The sequence below is a fragment of the Polypterus senegalus genome, unplaced genomic scaffold (assembly GCF_016835505.1).
Source record: "Polypterus senegalus isolate Bchr_013 unplaced genomic scaffold, ASM1683550v1 scaffold_3417, whole genome shotgun sequence".
Lineage (NCBI taxonomy): Eukaryota > Metazoa > Chordata > Cladistia > Polypteriformes > Polypteridae > Polypterus > Polypterus senegalus.
Window position 1 is genome coordinate 47,820 of NW_024384476.1, and position 16,278 is coordinate 64,097.

General features: G+C 38.4%; 1 protein-coding gene across 1 annotated transcript in view; it reads right to left on the bottom strand.

Annotated features, from left to right (window-relative positions):
- Nucleotides 1-12,301, bottom strand: part of LOC120521976 (carcinoembryonic antigen-related cell adhesion molecule 20-like) — a gene marked incomplete at its 5' end in the record, with an annotated part of 33,876 nt that extends 21,575 nt beyond the window's left edge. Inside the window, 2 exons of the mRNA XM_039743226.1 lie at nucleotides 7,698-7,738; nucleotides 12,026-12,301. Of these exons, the coding sequence (XP_039599160.1) occupies nucleotides 7,698-7,738; nucleotides 12,026-12,301 (317 nt within the window). The remainder of the gene's footprint in view (nucleotides 1-7,697; nucleotides 7,739-12,025) is intronic.
- Between the last annotated feature and the right edge of the window lie 3,977 nt (nucleotides 12,302-16,278).

A 16,278-nucleotide genomic window follows, 5' to 3' on the forward strand; every position in this document is an offset into this window, starting at 1 on the left:
ATTCAAGATTTCCAGCGCAATGGCGGTTTTGCCGATGAATACAGAAGTAAATAATGACGAAACCACAGAGCCATCTTTCAGATGAAGAAGTAACTTTGCATGCGGATACTTTAAATAAAGAATTTATTCAAAAAGTGTTTTAGTTGTTGATTTTATTATTAAAATTTATAATAAATTATCGGGAAGTTTAAAATAAAATTTTGTTTTGATTTACAATCAACATCTTGCGTTACGACCCGGATGCGGTCACGTGTATCCGCTTGCGCGATTGTAAACAAACAACCGAGAGCGTTAGTAGCGTCAGTCAGAGCCCAGATACATGTGTTTGTGGATGTAATTTCGGTCACTGCAGTGATTTACCTATATATATATAATTCATTAAGACCATGCAAGCAAGACACATAATTGCTAAGGAAGGAAGAGAAGGTAAAGAAAGCAATCACAATCGAAACGAAGATGGAAATTGTGTGGAAATATGAGAGTGCTGTTCGTGTGACCAATCTCGCTAATATGTACAGCATGAGGAAATCCACCATCTCGATAATTTTACAAAGAAAAGATTTGCATAAGGAGGCTCCTTCTAAACAATAACCACCTTCCGTTTCATTCTCCTCCTCCTCCCTTCCTGCAGCCCAAAGATGTCAAATTAAATGGTGAGTACAGTATGAAATTGTTGTTTCTAGAATAGAATGCCTTTTATTGTCACTATACACATCTACAATGAGATTAAAAGCAGCTCCTTCAGTGCAGAAAAAGTTCTGTATAGGGCTTGTATGGTTGTTTTTAGCCTTAGCATAACGCCGGATCTGCGGTCCCGCTTCTGCTTTCTTTCCCTCCTCCATCTGTGTTGTCTCCTAGACCCAACAATAATCCACGGAGAGCCCGCTGGTCTCGCTATGTTGTCTGGGATGTTGTGCGTGTGATGAAAAACACTCAAAACAGATGTCTGGCTCTGGACACCGATGTCTATAAGATTCTAACGGGTGTAGCGGATGTTAGCGGAACCGATCGTGCACAAACAAGGAAAAAAAAAAGTACAAAAACAACAAAAAAGTGCACTGAAAAGGAGAGCCCTGAGCTGCTGCGACCACGTGCGCGCCATGCTCCTAGCTTAATCTAGTCTAGGCACTTTTATAACTTTTGGTTAGCACATTAGAAAAATTATTGGTGTTTTGGTAAATTATGCACATTATACAACCCTTTTTATTATGAAAAGGTTAAGTAATTGTTGCAGTTTGAGGTTCGAACGCATTATGGGTTAGTCTTAGCGAACAATTAAGTTCGTAAGTCAAGGGTCCACTGTATTGCGTATTTATGTTAATCAAATTTATAACGAGTCTCCGAAATCCACCGCCGATGTACCGTATTTGTGTATATAGTTTCAACACAAAGTTTCATTTTTCCAAACGTCTCCATAATCACTTCCTGGTTTCCATCAAAATTGCCGGCAGTCTCAAATTCTCGCCGATAAACATGATAAATATACCTGAAGAGACACTTTTAAGGAAATTTAGAAAATTTTGCTTGGAGAAGGGAGTCGGCTTAAATACCGGTCATCGGCAATTACATGTAATTTAGTAGGTAGAGAAGGGGGTCGGCTAATATACCGAGTCGCTTATATTCCGGGATCTACGGTATTTACAATACAAAATCAAAATGATGAAGTATCTCTCGAAGCTGGGCATTACATTAGTAGCTCTGAAGCAGCCTGGTGTATTTTCTGTTTTCCCATTCACGAGCGTTACCCTCCGGTCGTTCATCTTGCTGTGCATCTTGAGAACGGACAAAGAATTTATTTCACAGAAGGCAATGTTGCCGATAAAGTACACAATCCACCACAGACAACCTTTTAAGCGTTGTTTGACCTTTGCAACCACGATGATTTTGCAAAACAACTTCATTATAATGAAATTCCATCATATTATGTGTGGGCAAACAACATGTTTCGTATTAGGAACCAGGCAACCCTGTACCAGGACATTCGGGAGTGAAAAAAGATAATGTGCTGGGACGGGTCTACACTGTGCACCCGAATAACTCTGAATGCTACCATCTTCAACTGCTGCTCAACAAAATCACAGGTCCCACGTCTTTCAAATCTCTCAGAACAGTTGATGGTGTCCTACATCCAACCTATAAGTCGGCCTGCAGGGCACTTGGTTTTTTACAGAACGATATCAACTGGGACAAGACTCTACAGGAAGCTGCTCTGTCCACCTCAAAAGATCCGTGAACTCTTTGCTGTCATGCTGGTGTTCTGCCAAATGGAAAACCCCTTAAACCTATGGGAAAAACATAAAGACAGCATAGCAGAAGATGTTAGGAGACAAACTGAAAGAGATCATATACGAACAGAAGTCCACCAGTGGTTACATTTGATCTATAACAAGTGTCTACAGTTGCTTGAAAACTACGTAATTGCTATTGGAGGTCAATCTCTTGATCATTACGGTTTGCCTTCACCTTTCAGAGAACTGACAGAACTTACGTCAAATCCCGAGTACTTGAAAGAGACATCTTACAACACCCGCAATTGGCCAATATAGTCACAAATAACGAGCGGTTGCTAAATAGTGACCAAAAGTCAGTTTATGAGCAAGTCATGAGGAGCGTTGTCTCGCCACTGGCACGGTGTTTTTCCTTGATGCTCCAGGAGGAACTGGTAAGACATTCCTCATAAACCTTCTCCTTGCAAATCCGAGCAAAAGGTAACACTGCCATAGCTGTGGCTTCTTCTGGCATTGCTGCAACTCTTCTTGAGGGTGGCAGAACTGCTCATTCAGCTTTCAAGCTGCCTCTGAACCTCAGCCATACTGAATCCCCCATGTGTAACATATCAAAGCAGAGCAACATGGCTGAAGTGCTGCGACATTGTCAGCTTATTGTCTGGGATGAATGCACTATGGCACACAGAGGAGGTGTTGAGGCTTTAGACAGGACCCTCCAAGACATCGAAACACCAACAAACTTATGGGAGGCTTGACAGTGTTGCTGGCTGGAGACTACCGTCAAACCCTACCAGTCGTGCCCAGAGGAACAAGCGCTGATGAAGTTAAAGCATGTCTGAAGTCTTCATACCTATGGCCACAAATCAATGTTGTTACCTTAAGAATAAACATGAGGGTTCATTTGAAAGGCGACAAAAAAGCCGGGGAGTTCTCTGCTCTTCTGATGAGTATAGGTGATGGCACCTTCATTTAAGAAAATCGTAAAATAAATATTCCTACAAATCTCTGTCTTCTCGTGAATACCTTACAAAGCCTTTTTCAAAATGTTTACACCAATCTACGACGTGTCATGGTTGAAGGAGAGAGCTATCTTGACACCAAGAAATGACATGACTACGACTATAAACCACATTTTACTTCAAGAACTACCTTCACAACCAAAAACATATGAGTCTGTGGATTCAGTTGTAGAAGTGGAAGACGTGGTGCACTATCCGGTAGAGTTTCTCCACACTCTGAATCCTCCAGGCACTCCTGAGCATAATCTAATTTTGAAGGTTGGGGCACCAATAATGTTACTGAAAACTTACAGCCACCGAAACTTTGTAACGGCATGAGACTTCAGGTCACGTGTCTGCAAAAGAACCTAATTGAGGCAACTATTTTTACTGGCAGTGGCTCAGGGGAGAGAGTTTTTATTCCTCGCATCCCCGTTATACCCTCTGATCTCCCATTTCAATTCAAACGCCTTCAATTTCCAGTAAGGCTCTGCTTCGCAATGACAATTAATAAGACTCAGGGACAGACCCTACAAAAGGTTGACATTGATTTGAGACAGGATTGCTTTTCACATGGCCAACTGTATGTTGCATGCTCAAGAGTAAGCTCAGCGCACAGCTTGGTCATATTACAACCGGAGGGCCGAACTGACAATGTGGTATACAAAGAGATCCTTAACAAATAATTATTTGTATATTTTCCCTCAGTTTAAAAATGTTTACTTTTTTCTTAATAAAAATTTTAAGGCAGTACTTCGCCACTGCAAAGTGCGGGTATTTTGCTAGTATAATATAAAAAACATAAATTTTAAAGCTAATAAGAAGGCAGATAAGCAAAAATAGGTGGAGGTCCACGCGGTCCAGGCCTAACGCCTGAGAAGAGTTGGCTCTCCAGCAAAATGCCCATCACCCTGTTTCTGAGGACATTCCAGGGAAGCTCCTCCTCAGAACCAGTGGCAGGATGCAGTGGTCACTTCATTTCAGGTAAAGGATGGTCATTGCATATATTTGTCCGCAATGTGTGCCATAGGTATGTTCCATATAGCTTTTTTTTGTTGGGTCAGTTGCAGGGAATGTCATATCCCTAGAGCTTGTGTCTGGCCAACGAGATATCGATGAAGGTCAAATATTTGATGAAGACACTGTGTCTGATTATTCATCAGGAGAAGAGGTACATTTTCCAAATAATGCTTGATCAAACTCCACTCTAATCAGTTCCATATGCCTAATCACATTTGGAAATCCTGGGTAATGAGAATTTTAGGCTGATTGTGAGATTCTTTATGGAACTGTGGGTGTTTTTGCCTACCTGCAATGGCATGAAACACTTATTTTATTGTCTGCACACAAAGGTGTCCAGGTAGCACTATGAAAACCCGAAGGAAATGTTTCAGAGCCAAACAGACTTTACAAATTGCCTGGCAAACTGCACTTATAAATAGATTTTCCGCATAGCCTACAGTATATAAAAAAAAAGTGCCGCTTGCAAAAAACCTCAAAGCAATGCATACTGTCTGTGTGGTTGTGAGAGCCCGACTTTGCCTAGTTTGACTTCGAATATAAGGTTCTAATAAATCTTTGAGGTACAATATTCCCTGAAATTCCCGAATTATTATCTTTCGAAAATAATTTCCTCCAAGAGCAATAAAGGATCTTTCTGATCACGCAAAACCCTCTCTATATGAAATTCTCTTCTTATATTGTGCACACGATATCAATTGGTCGTTCATTCATGAATGTCAAAGCCATGATTGAATGAATTCAATGCACGGACACTGATTAAGTGTGTGAGCTAATCCTTGTTTACATGGAACAGAACAGAAACTGAGCAGGTTTGAGAATTTGGATGTGCTGCTATGACAACACATCCAGCAAGAGTTTCAAAAATCGACAGATCAGGATCATGCCAAATTGTCAACAATTACATCCGCTAAACGAGTAATCCACGTCTGAAAAATACCTCCCTGGTGAATCCTGGTTCCTGTTGTGTTTTATAGATAGAAGGACTGGGACCTAATGTACAGTATAATGCCATGCATAGAATTCACACTAAAAACATAGCGAATGGATAAAACTGGAAATGTACATATGCATAAAAAATCCAGATGCATAAAACTGTGCATACACCAAGTTCCACGCATTTCCCCTTTATAAATACCAATGGACATGAAATTTAATGCATGTGCACATGCCTACAGCCCCACCTCAACTCCTCCCAGAGTCGTGCATATTTGAATGTGAAAATCAATATAAATAGCCCATTCCTTTCACATTTTGTTAAAAGACAATGGCAAAAGACTGTGGAAAAAAGAAGAATTTCAGCAAATGCGAAGTGTAGGCAAGGAAAAGTTACTAATTATTGGCTTGGCTTATATACTGGTATAAGCACATTAATAGATTGGAAATGCTTTCTATTTACATAAGCAAATTCATTCTCTTTTCTCTAAAGGCACCTTTATAATGTAGCTTAAACACCAAGTACTACAATGGATTAATACTCTGCTCTTCACATTGCTCTTTGAGGTGACTCACTATCCTTAAAAGGACTTGTCCACCACAGTTGCAACAGTAATATGCGGGCAGTTGATCGCTCTGATTACATTTGGAAAACCGGACATTGCTGTGAATTGCACTGTCATGTTTCCCACTTCAACCACAGTGTAAAGAAATCTTGTATATCTGGATGACAAGTGGAAAATACCATCCCATAGAGCTGCATGGCGTGACTCAGTGATGATTGTGAAATACCTGATTGATCAGCAAGTTCATGTTGAAAAGCTCCTTTAGACAGAACTTGCAAAGGAGCAGGTAGAGCATAATTACTCAAAGTCTGTCTTTGTAAAGCTGGTGCGAGTTCATGGGAACAGCTCCAGAAGGATACCTCCTTGAAATCGAAATCGACTTAGAAGCCAGACACCATCACCTATAAAAATGCACTCTCTTCTAATTCTTCAATTTGTGATATCTTCTAGTAATGCTAAAGCAGCTATGGTAGTTGGAATAGTTTGGCCATTCTATGCACCGTTATATTGTTACAGAATGATTACATCAAATGAATTAAATTTGTAAACAATATGCAATTAATTTCTGTGTATTTGATAAATACTGTGCCACTGATGTGAATCTGAAAAGGGAGACCACACACGCTGGGTGCCACCGGTTTGCAAAACCGAGCAGAAACATGTGTACGCAAAGTGAGGGGCTGCCATAAAAGTGTGTGTGGAAACAGACATACACAACAATTTTGTGCTTAAGTACCGTTTACACATAAGGCCCCAGATATAATCTATTGACTATAATCTATTAATCTATTGACTGGATGTCATCAAGCCAACATCTGTCAGGGTTGCACACAGGGTTGGGGCTGTGCTTGGTGGAGGAGAAGATTCTCTTTGCAGAAGAATAATGCTTCATTTAAGAAGGTCAGGAAGGTTTTGCAATATGAACTTAAAAAGTGAGTTAAGTTTAATACTGTGACCAACAACTGAACTTGTAAAGGAAGCCACAGAGAAAGTTAACATTGAGTAGTGAGAAAAGCTATATAATAGCAAAAGAATTATTATTATTATTATTAACAATCCTTTGAAAGACCTAAAAGATAGGAAGTGGTGAATATATAAGTAGACTATCAGAGGGTGGTAATAATTAAAACCATTACTCAAAAAAATTAAATTTAGTGCTGGTAGGAGTGTGACAAAAAGCAAGAAAGTGAAGCAGCTAGGTATTAGTGAAAGGTCTAGAGGTCAGCTGAAGTGAAGACTGATGCTTTTGGGTAATTCAAAGGGGTAATTTTGGCTCTAACATAACATTCCCATAATTAAAGAACCCTTAACCCTATAATAAAGTATGATTATACAATTATCATGTTTTGGAGATAACTTTCCTTAGCAAGAATTTGTCAACTACCTTGACTTTAAGGGAAAACAGATGAAGCACAACACCTGAAAGCTTTGAAAGAAAGAGTGTTTCACTCTTCTAAAAATTAACCTTACAAGAAGATTCACCTATCAGGTGAACAACAGTCCCAAACAAATAACTGACATAAAATTGGCAATTGATAAATAATAAAAAATGAAATATTCTTAAGTGGCCTGATTAAATTCACAAACTCTAGGTAATATTGAACTACTGTTATACTTGGAAAAGGGATGTCCTTAAGCACACATTTACAATTTAATATGTTTGATTTAGGAAAATAATTCCCAATCAATCACAAGGACATTGACAATTACAAAAGTCAAAATTGTTGCAACTAACTTACTCACAAACAGCTCCATTTTAGCTGACCTCTTTTCTTCAGTAACAGAGTTGAAAGCCTCACAGGTGTAATTGCCTGCATCACTTAATTTGACTGATTTGATTAAGTATACCGTTCCTTTGGCTATGAGCTTCCCCTTCAGATACCAAGTAAAGATAGCAGGGGCTGAGACACAGCAGAACATATCAACTTGACTTCTGCTCCAACACTTACAGTATGTGATGATCCACTAATAGACACTTGCTCAGGTCCATCTGCAATGCAAACACAAAATACATAAGACTATTTTACTAAAAGTGTCAATCTATTTAACTAAATATTTATCTTCACTTACTATTGACATTATGATGTTATGTAATGATTGAAATTGTAATGGGACAGCCAAATGATACAATGGGTAGTGCCTTCATCTAATAGAGCCTCCATCCTCAAATTGAATCCTTGATGTGGATTTAGTTTAGGTTGATTTTGAATGTTCTTTTTGTCGGCATGGTTATTCTGGTTTTCTAGTAAACAATATGCAGATGGGGTTAATAGGTGTTTTCAGACTAATAATTATAATAATAATTGCATTTACATAGCACGTTTCTCATTACTCAAAGAGCCTAGAGGGGAACCACTTCAACCACCACCAATATGTAGCATCCACCTGGATGATGCAACAGCATACATATTTGTGCCAGTACACACACCACACATGAGCTAGTAGGTGTTGAAGTGGTGAGGGAGACAGGCAATAAGAGAGTGTGGATGATAAAGGGGCCAGAATGGACAAGGCTGTGATGTGCAATTTAGCCAGGGTATACACCCTGCTCTTTTTGAAAAGATGCCCAGGGATCTTTATTGACCACAGAATGTCAGGACCTTAGTTTTACGTCTCATCCAATGGATGGCACATTTACAGCACATACCATAGGGTAAGTGTCCCTGCTTGCCTCACCAACATCTCTTCTAGCAGCAACCAAGCTTTTCCTAGATGGTCTCCCATACAAGTGTTGGCCAGCCCAGAACATATTGTACTTACCTATAAGTGGAAGACCTGTTCTGAAGTGCATGTGGTGAGGCTGTGTAAGTGTGCCCTGTGATAGACTGATGCCCTTTCTCAGCACTTTTTCCCGCCTTGTGCATGTGCTACCAGGACAGGCTCCAGTTGCCATGAGATGTATTAATTGAATCTAACAAAGCTACATTTATGAAAGTCTGATGTAAATTACAGTGAGAATATTTCTTAAATAATGTTTATTTTGAGAAGAGCTTTTAATGGTGAGTAACATGTTAAGAATTTTAAATAAACAGCACAATACAGTTTTAGAAGATGTACAATAAATGTGTTTATTTTCAGCCAAAATAATCTTATTAATGTAAAATGATATTTCCATTGCAGATTATCAATATATCTATATACCTTGCCTACCATAAACCACACCACTATAAAAACCTTTACACGTCAGGGCTCTAGAGTGCGACTAATTTGGTCGACGCACCTAATTTCTCAATGGTGCGACTAAAAAATCAAAGGTTGCACCGTGCACCAGCCGCTCGAGGGGAAAAAACGAAACTCCGTGATTCTTAAAGTCTCTCTGTTGTTCAACAACAGACACACATTAGGCCCATATCGTGGTCTAAACCAATCAGAGATAGTGAAGGCGGATCCCGCCCTCTGATTGGCCGTGGTCCAGATATTCCTGTACGTGTGTACGCTTGAAAATGCATGTGATGCAGTCAGACAGAGAGAGGTGAGTAGCCCATCAGGTAAACAGTGGATGTAGCCGCGATTATGAGAGAAGATGAAAAGAACGATTGACAGCTTTTTCATTAAGAATGTTAAGTTAGGGCCTGATCCGTCCGAAAATCATAACCAATGCTCTGACACGGAGCCATCAATCTCCCAAGTTATAGCAAGCCCTGGTCCGAGACGGCATTAGATAATGAGCCACATACGATCGAGTCCGAGCCCACTGAAATTAAAAGGGGTAAAGTGTATACATTTCAAAAGAGTGGCTTGACCAGTTTTCCTGGCTAAGGTACAGTAAAGCCGATAATATAATGCACTGTATTTACTGTAAAGAGTGTGGGAAGACCATGGCTGGCAGTAGTGCATTTGTGACTGGTTCTAATACATTTAGAATTGAAACGCTGAAAAGCACAATGCATCTATAAAACACATTACATGCCGCGATAAATGCACTGCTCAAGTGTCCCTCTCCCGCTGCCTTCCGCGCCAGGCAGCAAACAGATCATCAGACGAGGCCGAGATGATAATTAAGTTTAACGTTGCCTACAATATTGCAAAGAAGAACTTCCCTTCACTAAATTCAAGTCCAAAATAATTCTTATGAAGAAAAATGGCTTGAACGTAAACCCACCAATTTATAGGAGTCATCGCAGATACATTGAAAAAAAAGACGTCTGTGCAAATTGCGAACAGTGCGTACATGGCATTCCTGATCGACGGAGACACAGATATCGCCACAAAGGAATGCGTCATTGTGTACGGTCGATTCATGGAGAGGAAGATCGGTGAATATACTTATTGGACACATTGAGGTCGAGCATGCTCATGCCCAAGTCTGGAAGATTTTGATGCTAGAGAGAGTGTGGCCAGCTGGTTTAGTCAAGGCCAAAGATCAAGAAGGCCAAACTACAGGAGTTGGCCATCCGAGGGCATGTGACTGCAATGGAGGATAGTCCATAAGACATTGATCAATCAATCAATCAATCAACATTTATTTATATAGCACATATTCATACAAAAAATGTAGCTCAAAGTGCTTTACAAAATGAATAGAGAAATAGAAGACACAATAAAAGATAAACATAAGTCAACATTAATGAACATAGAATAAGAGTAAGGTCCGATGGCCAGAGTGGACAGAAAAACAAAAAACTCCAAAGGCTGGAGAAAAAATAAAATCTGTAGGGGTTCCAGACCAAGAGACCGCCCAGTCCCTCTGGGCATTGAGCCATGAGATGTTCAGTTTGAAGCCCTTAAAACACTTAATTTAGATTTTCTTTTAGTTAATTTATCTTGAGATTTTTAAGTTTAAATTTCAGCTCAGTAAAGCACTTTTAAGCACCAACACTTTTTCAGTAAGTTACCTTTCTTGTAGAATTGTGCTTGCCTTCAAATAAAGAACTTTATATTGACCAGATTGTTAGTTAATCATTTACAAGTCAATATTGCCTATATGGACAGCGATTAAAAAAAACAAAACAAATAAATAAATAAAGTGAACTTGTAAAACTGTGGTGTTAAATGAGATGCGGTTGAAAATTTGGGTGCACCTAACTTTGTGCTGGTGCACCTAAGAAAAAAGTTAGCGCACCAGTGCAACCAGTGCAAAAAGTTAGTCTAGAGCCCTGCACGTGCATACCTTCTTCTCCACCACTAAATCTTCACAAAAATAGTCCCCAAAGGTAAAATGGTGTATAAGTTGTGGCAGATGGCCGGGACCCATGCCCGGTCAGGATGCCCTTGACACTGGATCCAGGGAGCAGTCTTGGGATGAACACTACATCCCCCGAACACTTGTTGGCAGCGCCTGAGTTGCATCGGGCCAATACTTTGGAACACCGAACTCATTCCTGTTGGGCTCTGTGGCCAACGCCAGGAGGAGCTGCATGGCTTAATCAGCCCATGTTGGCTGGACTGCAGCCACACCCGGAAGTGCAGTCTGAAGTAGGTCAATGAGCACCTGGTGCACTTCCAAGGGTGCTATAAAGGAGCCTGCAGCCACTACTTTAGGTGCTACCATCTGGAGGACGAAGACGAAGAGTGTGGCTTGAGGTGATTTACTTTGTATGTTGTTTTGGGCCTGTGTTGGGTCTGTGGGATACGGGAAGACGTGCCCCATGGCTGAAGAAAATAAAGTTCTTTTGTTTATTTTGCAAGTGCCTCCGTTGTCAGTCTGTGTCGGTCGACGCCTATATAGCGCTTTTACCACAAACTATACTATCATTTATTCTGAAGTCATTTAACAGGGGCAGGAGTTGTTCTGAAAAGGCTGAAGCCATTACTCTTTGTAATGTTATGTCCAGATCTCTCAAAGTACTGTTATCAAATGTCTTTTCTTATTTTAAGACTTTCAGTATGTGCCAAAGAAAATCATTTTATTGCTTGTTGTATTCTCTGGCGAGTAGACCAACAGTGCATTTTAAGTAGATTGCTTGATAGAGTGCATGTTATTAATCTACTTCTTCACATAACAAGGTATTGAAGTATAAAGCACATCAGTGGCCATACTTGTATCTGGAAGTATACTGTATAAACACAGAGTAAGAGTTAGTGTAGTTTTACTGTGCCACCTGACCTTTTGTCCAGGTCCTTCAGCATGTAACAATACAGTATACTATATATATATATATATATTATATTTCAAATAGAGTACCCAACATTTAAATATTTTTCAGAATAACACAGGGAGCAAGCAGTGAACATTTCTCTCTTCAGTTTCTAGTATATCACTAAACAACATAGACACTGGGTGACCTGAAACAAGGTTAGTTCATCTGAATACAAAAGTTAAAGATTATTTACTTACAGCTGACAGTCAGTGTATATACTTCACTGCTCATCTTGCTGACTGGGTTGGATGCTGTACACTTATAACCACCATTATCTGACCGCAGTACAGGATTAAAAGACAGTGTTTTACTGTCTGCAGACAAGGTGATGTGGCCAAATGGAGAGACAGGCTGATCGTTCTTTACCCAGTGTATTGAATCCACCTGTCCAGATGCATCACAGGTCAGAGAGAAAGCCTTGTTTTCTATTGGCTGTCCAGGTTTGGCTGTTATCCTGACATTAGAAACAGCTTCTGTAAAGAGAAAGACCACAACAAAAATGAGTCACACAAAGACTAAAGAAAGAAAAGGTGTGACCTTCATTTAATTAATTGATTCTCCAAAGTGATACTGGTATAATTAAAAAAATCAAGAAGACATTGGCTATTAAACAAATTATTACAAATTAAACAGTTATTTAAAACCAGAACTGTAGATCTGTGAGGCTACAATAGGCCAACCAATGTACACCCATGTCACTGGCAACTATCACATACAGTAATATGCTGATTTAATTGTATTAATATTTTTTTTGTTTGAAATTATAAATCCTAATCTTTCACACATCAAGGAAAATTCAATATATTACACATATTTCATTCCTTTCTTTACTTTTTTTCTTTTACAGGATAATTTGCTGTGGTTTACTAATGGAAGCAAAAGGGTGTCACTGTCACATTTGATTGTATATGTTGGTCTGACAACCTTTGTCTTAAGAACATAAACTATCTAAGCAACATTGTCAAAATTAGCAGTTAAATTATTAGTTTGCAACAGCCATCTGTCAATGAGCTGTGTTACAAACAAGTTAAAAAGAAGGCTGATTTAATTTTGTCAGACATTAGCCATCCTTTTTATTTCATTTGTTGCCAATAAACAGCAGATTTAAGCTCAAAACAGTAAAAGCATCAGATCAGAATTCTAGCAGTCATAGGGATATTTCCGAATTCTTAAGTACTGCTATGTACTGTTATATACTGATTATAAAATGAGTGTCATATGTTGCTCCTTGGCTTTTTTTTTTGCATCTGTTTAACAATGTTCTATGATTTTGTACTTTTCTTGTCCAAACAAAATTTCCTTTCAGATAATAATATCTATGTAATTTGTGGCAAACTCTAACAGACATCTTCACTCTTAAACGCTACTGGAAGTAGTCCTCTGGAGCCTTATTGTTAGAACTTTTCAAGCAAATACTAATAAATTTAAACAATCAGCCATCCATTCTCAAAATCAAGTATTCGAATGCATATCAACATTATTAAATCATACCTATGCAAAAAGATATTTGTGAAAAAACTAAATCTTAGCCTAATGGAAATATTCTGAGTATTATATACATTTAGCCAAAAGAGAAAGAGTATTTTTGTGGCTAATGTTACTGTTTTTCTTTTAAAAACAGTGATATAAAGATGAATAATATGTGAGTCTGTAATAGAATCCCAGCTTTGTTCCTTTTGTCTTCCCTTCTATCCTTCAGAGAAGCAGTAGGGCGAGACATTAAGATCATGGAAGACATTTAGAAGACCCGCTGAAACTAAACAGATTGGCCACGGAGCGTCTCGCGGGGACCTTAAACATGAGACTTTGTGCCAAAAGATTGACCCAGGACCGTCTTGCGATGACGTAGAACATGAGATTCTTGCAAGACACGCCCTACTTATAACCAAATAAGAGCAAGGTAGCAACACACTCAGTCGTGTTTTGGCTTTGAGCACACACAGATCCAAGGCTCTCAGCGCATATAAAGCGTATAAGGACAATACGTTATAGATGAAATGTAGACGACTAAGAGAAGAAGAAAGCATCGCAGAGAAAAGACTCTCAAAAGCATTGGAGAGACAAAAAGAAAAAGAATAATCTAGGTGCAAATTCAGAAAATAAGGAAAGTAATTATCAGTCTGGAACAAGTGTAATTGGAAAAAAGCACGCCCAATCCGGATGTTGGCGCTATACACATGCAGAGCAGGTTGGAGATTATGAAAGCAATGGAATTGAAAGGCTAAAAAAAACATTGGCGAGATACACATGTGGAGAAAGTTAAAGAATATGAAAGTAGGAAAATTTGAAAGTATAAAAAAAAGAAAATAAAGATCACGGTAGCAAACAAATGGAAATTATTACTCGAAAAAGGGAAAATAATCACCAAGGACCAGATATCATTGAAACAAAAGCAGGATAAAGTGAGGTCAGAAATAAAAGATAGAGTAGAAAACAAGGTAAAATGTCATAAAGAGGTTAAAACAAGGAGGCGAAACACATACAGAGCAGGTTAGAGATAATGAAAACTGGAATTCAAAAGACTCAAAAAAATGTAGGCACGAAACACAGCAAGATACAAAATATGAAAGCAGAAAAAAATGACAGTGTCAAAACAAGAAAGTAAACATCACATTAGCGCAAAAAAAAGAAATTATTACTTGGAGAAATAACAAAAGGGCGAATAGAGATTGAATATATGGACATAGGTGATATGTCATAAGTATGTACTGTAAATATTGTAAGGCTTTGAAGTTTAAGTCAAAAGAATTTCAAAACGGAGTTTACCTCACATGCATTTATTGGTTACTTTTCAAAAAAAATTATTAACTGCTGATGGTGTAGATCATTTTATCTGTGCTGAAATGCCAAACAGAGAAAGCTATCCTGAATTATGGTACAAAGTCATTAAACACATGTCTCACTAACCTCATTTAAACAAATCAGCACGTTGGGACTAAAAAGATTCCAAATATTTTTTACAGAAGTTCTGAAATAAAAGTGAAACTAATGAAATACCAACAATTCAAAGAAAAAAAATTCTTAAAAGTGTGTATCTGGAAAAACAAAAATGGGGGTTGGCGAGAAGCCCCTAGTTATTTCTTAAAGTATGACAACAATGACAGATTAGATGTGTGTTAAATTGCATGCCACTAGTGTTTCTCTGGGGTAAAAATTATGTTGATTAACCAGTGTAGATAGATAGATAGATAGATAGATAGATAGATAGATAGATAGATAGATAGATAGATAGATAGATAGATAGATAGATAGATAGATACTTTATTAATCCCAAGGGGAAATTCACATAATCCAGCAGCAGTATACTGATACAAAGAAACAATATTAAATTAAATAGTAATAAAATGAATAAATAAATAAATAAATAAATAAATAAAAAAAAAAAAAGGCAGACAATAACTTTGAGTAATGTTAGCATTTACTCCTGGGTGGAATTGAAGAGTTTCATAGTGTGGGGAGGAACGATCTCCTCAGTCTGTCAGTGGAGCAGGACAGTGACAAAAGTCTGTCACTGAAGCTACTCCTCTGCCTGGAGATGACACTGTTAAGTGGATGCAGTGGATTCTCCATGATTGACAGGAGTTTGTTTAATGCCCGTCGCTCTGCTACAGATGTTAAACTGTCCAACTTTATTCCTACAATAGAGCCTGCCTTCCTAACAAGTTTGTCCAAGCATGAGGCGTCTTTCATCTTTATGCTGCCACCCCAGCACATCAGCAGAACAGGTGCCATCTGTTCCAATAGAACCCCCAATGCCACATAAACCTATACCCTTCTACCTTACACCAAGACAAAATTAAGCCTTCTAATCTCCTCAAATCTTACCTGGACTGTTACGTGGCACAGACAGAACTTCAAAGAAGACTACCTTGTCAGTTCTGCTCCTCACCCTGGCACCTAACTATTTGAATTGGGATCTCAGAGCTGACAGAGTTCCCTTATGTATGGACACTTTGCAAACAATTCCCTGCTACCATATTTCTTAATAAATCCTTCAATTGATAAATGGCTTTCAACATTTATCTGACGATCAGCTGAAACTAATTTCTTTGATGCTGCTTACAGAATTTTTAGTTAATATTTGATAATCTTTTACAATTTATTACAAGTATAAATATATGAAGCTATAACAGAATTAATTATTAAACACTAGGAAAAGGATTGAGTGTAACTGTAGGGTTAACTCAATGCAATGAAAAGAACAGTGAGAATGCAAAACTAAGGGATTGAATTGAGGGATTATTTATTATTATAAATAATAGATAAATGCAAATCCTATAAGTACTTATAGATACCTATTAATAATTTCCCCATATATTGGAAGTATAATATTGGGGATAGGCAGACAGGCAAAAGTCTTCTGATGCTGCTTCACTGTGGGTCTTATTTCTTCTGGTAAAGCCCACGAAGGGTGGGATAAGATACAAAAATCCCACTTGCTTATTTATCT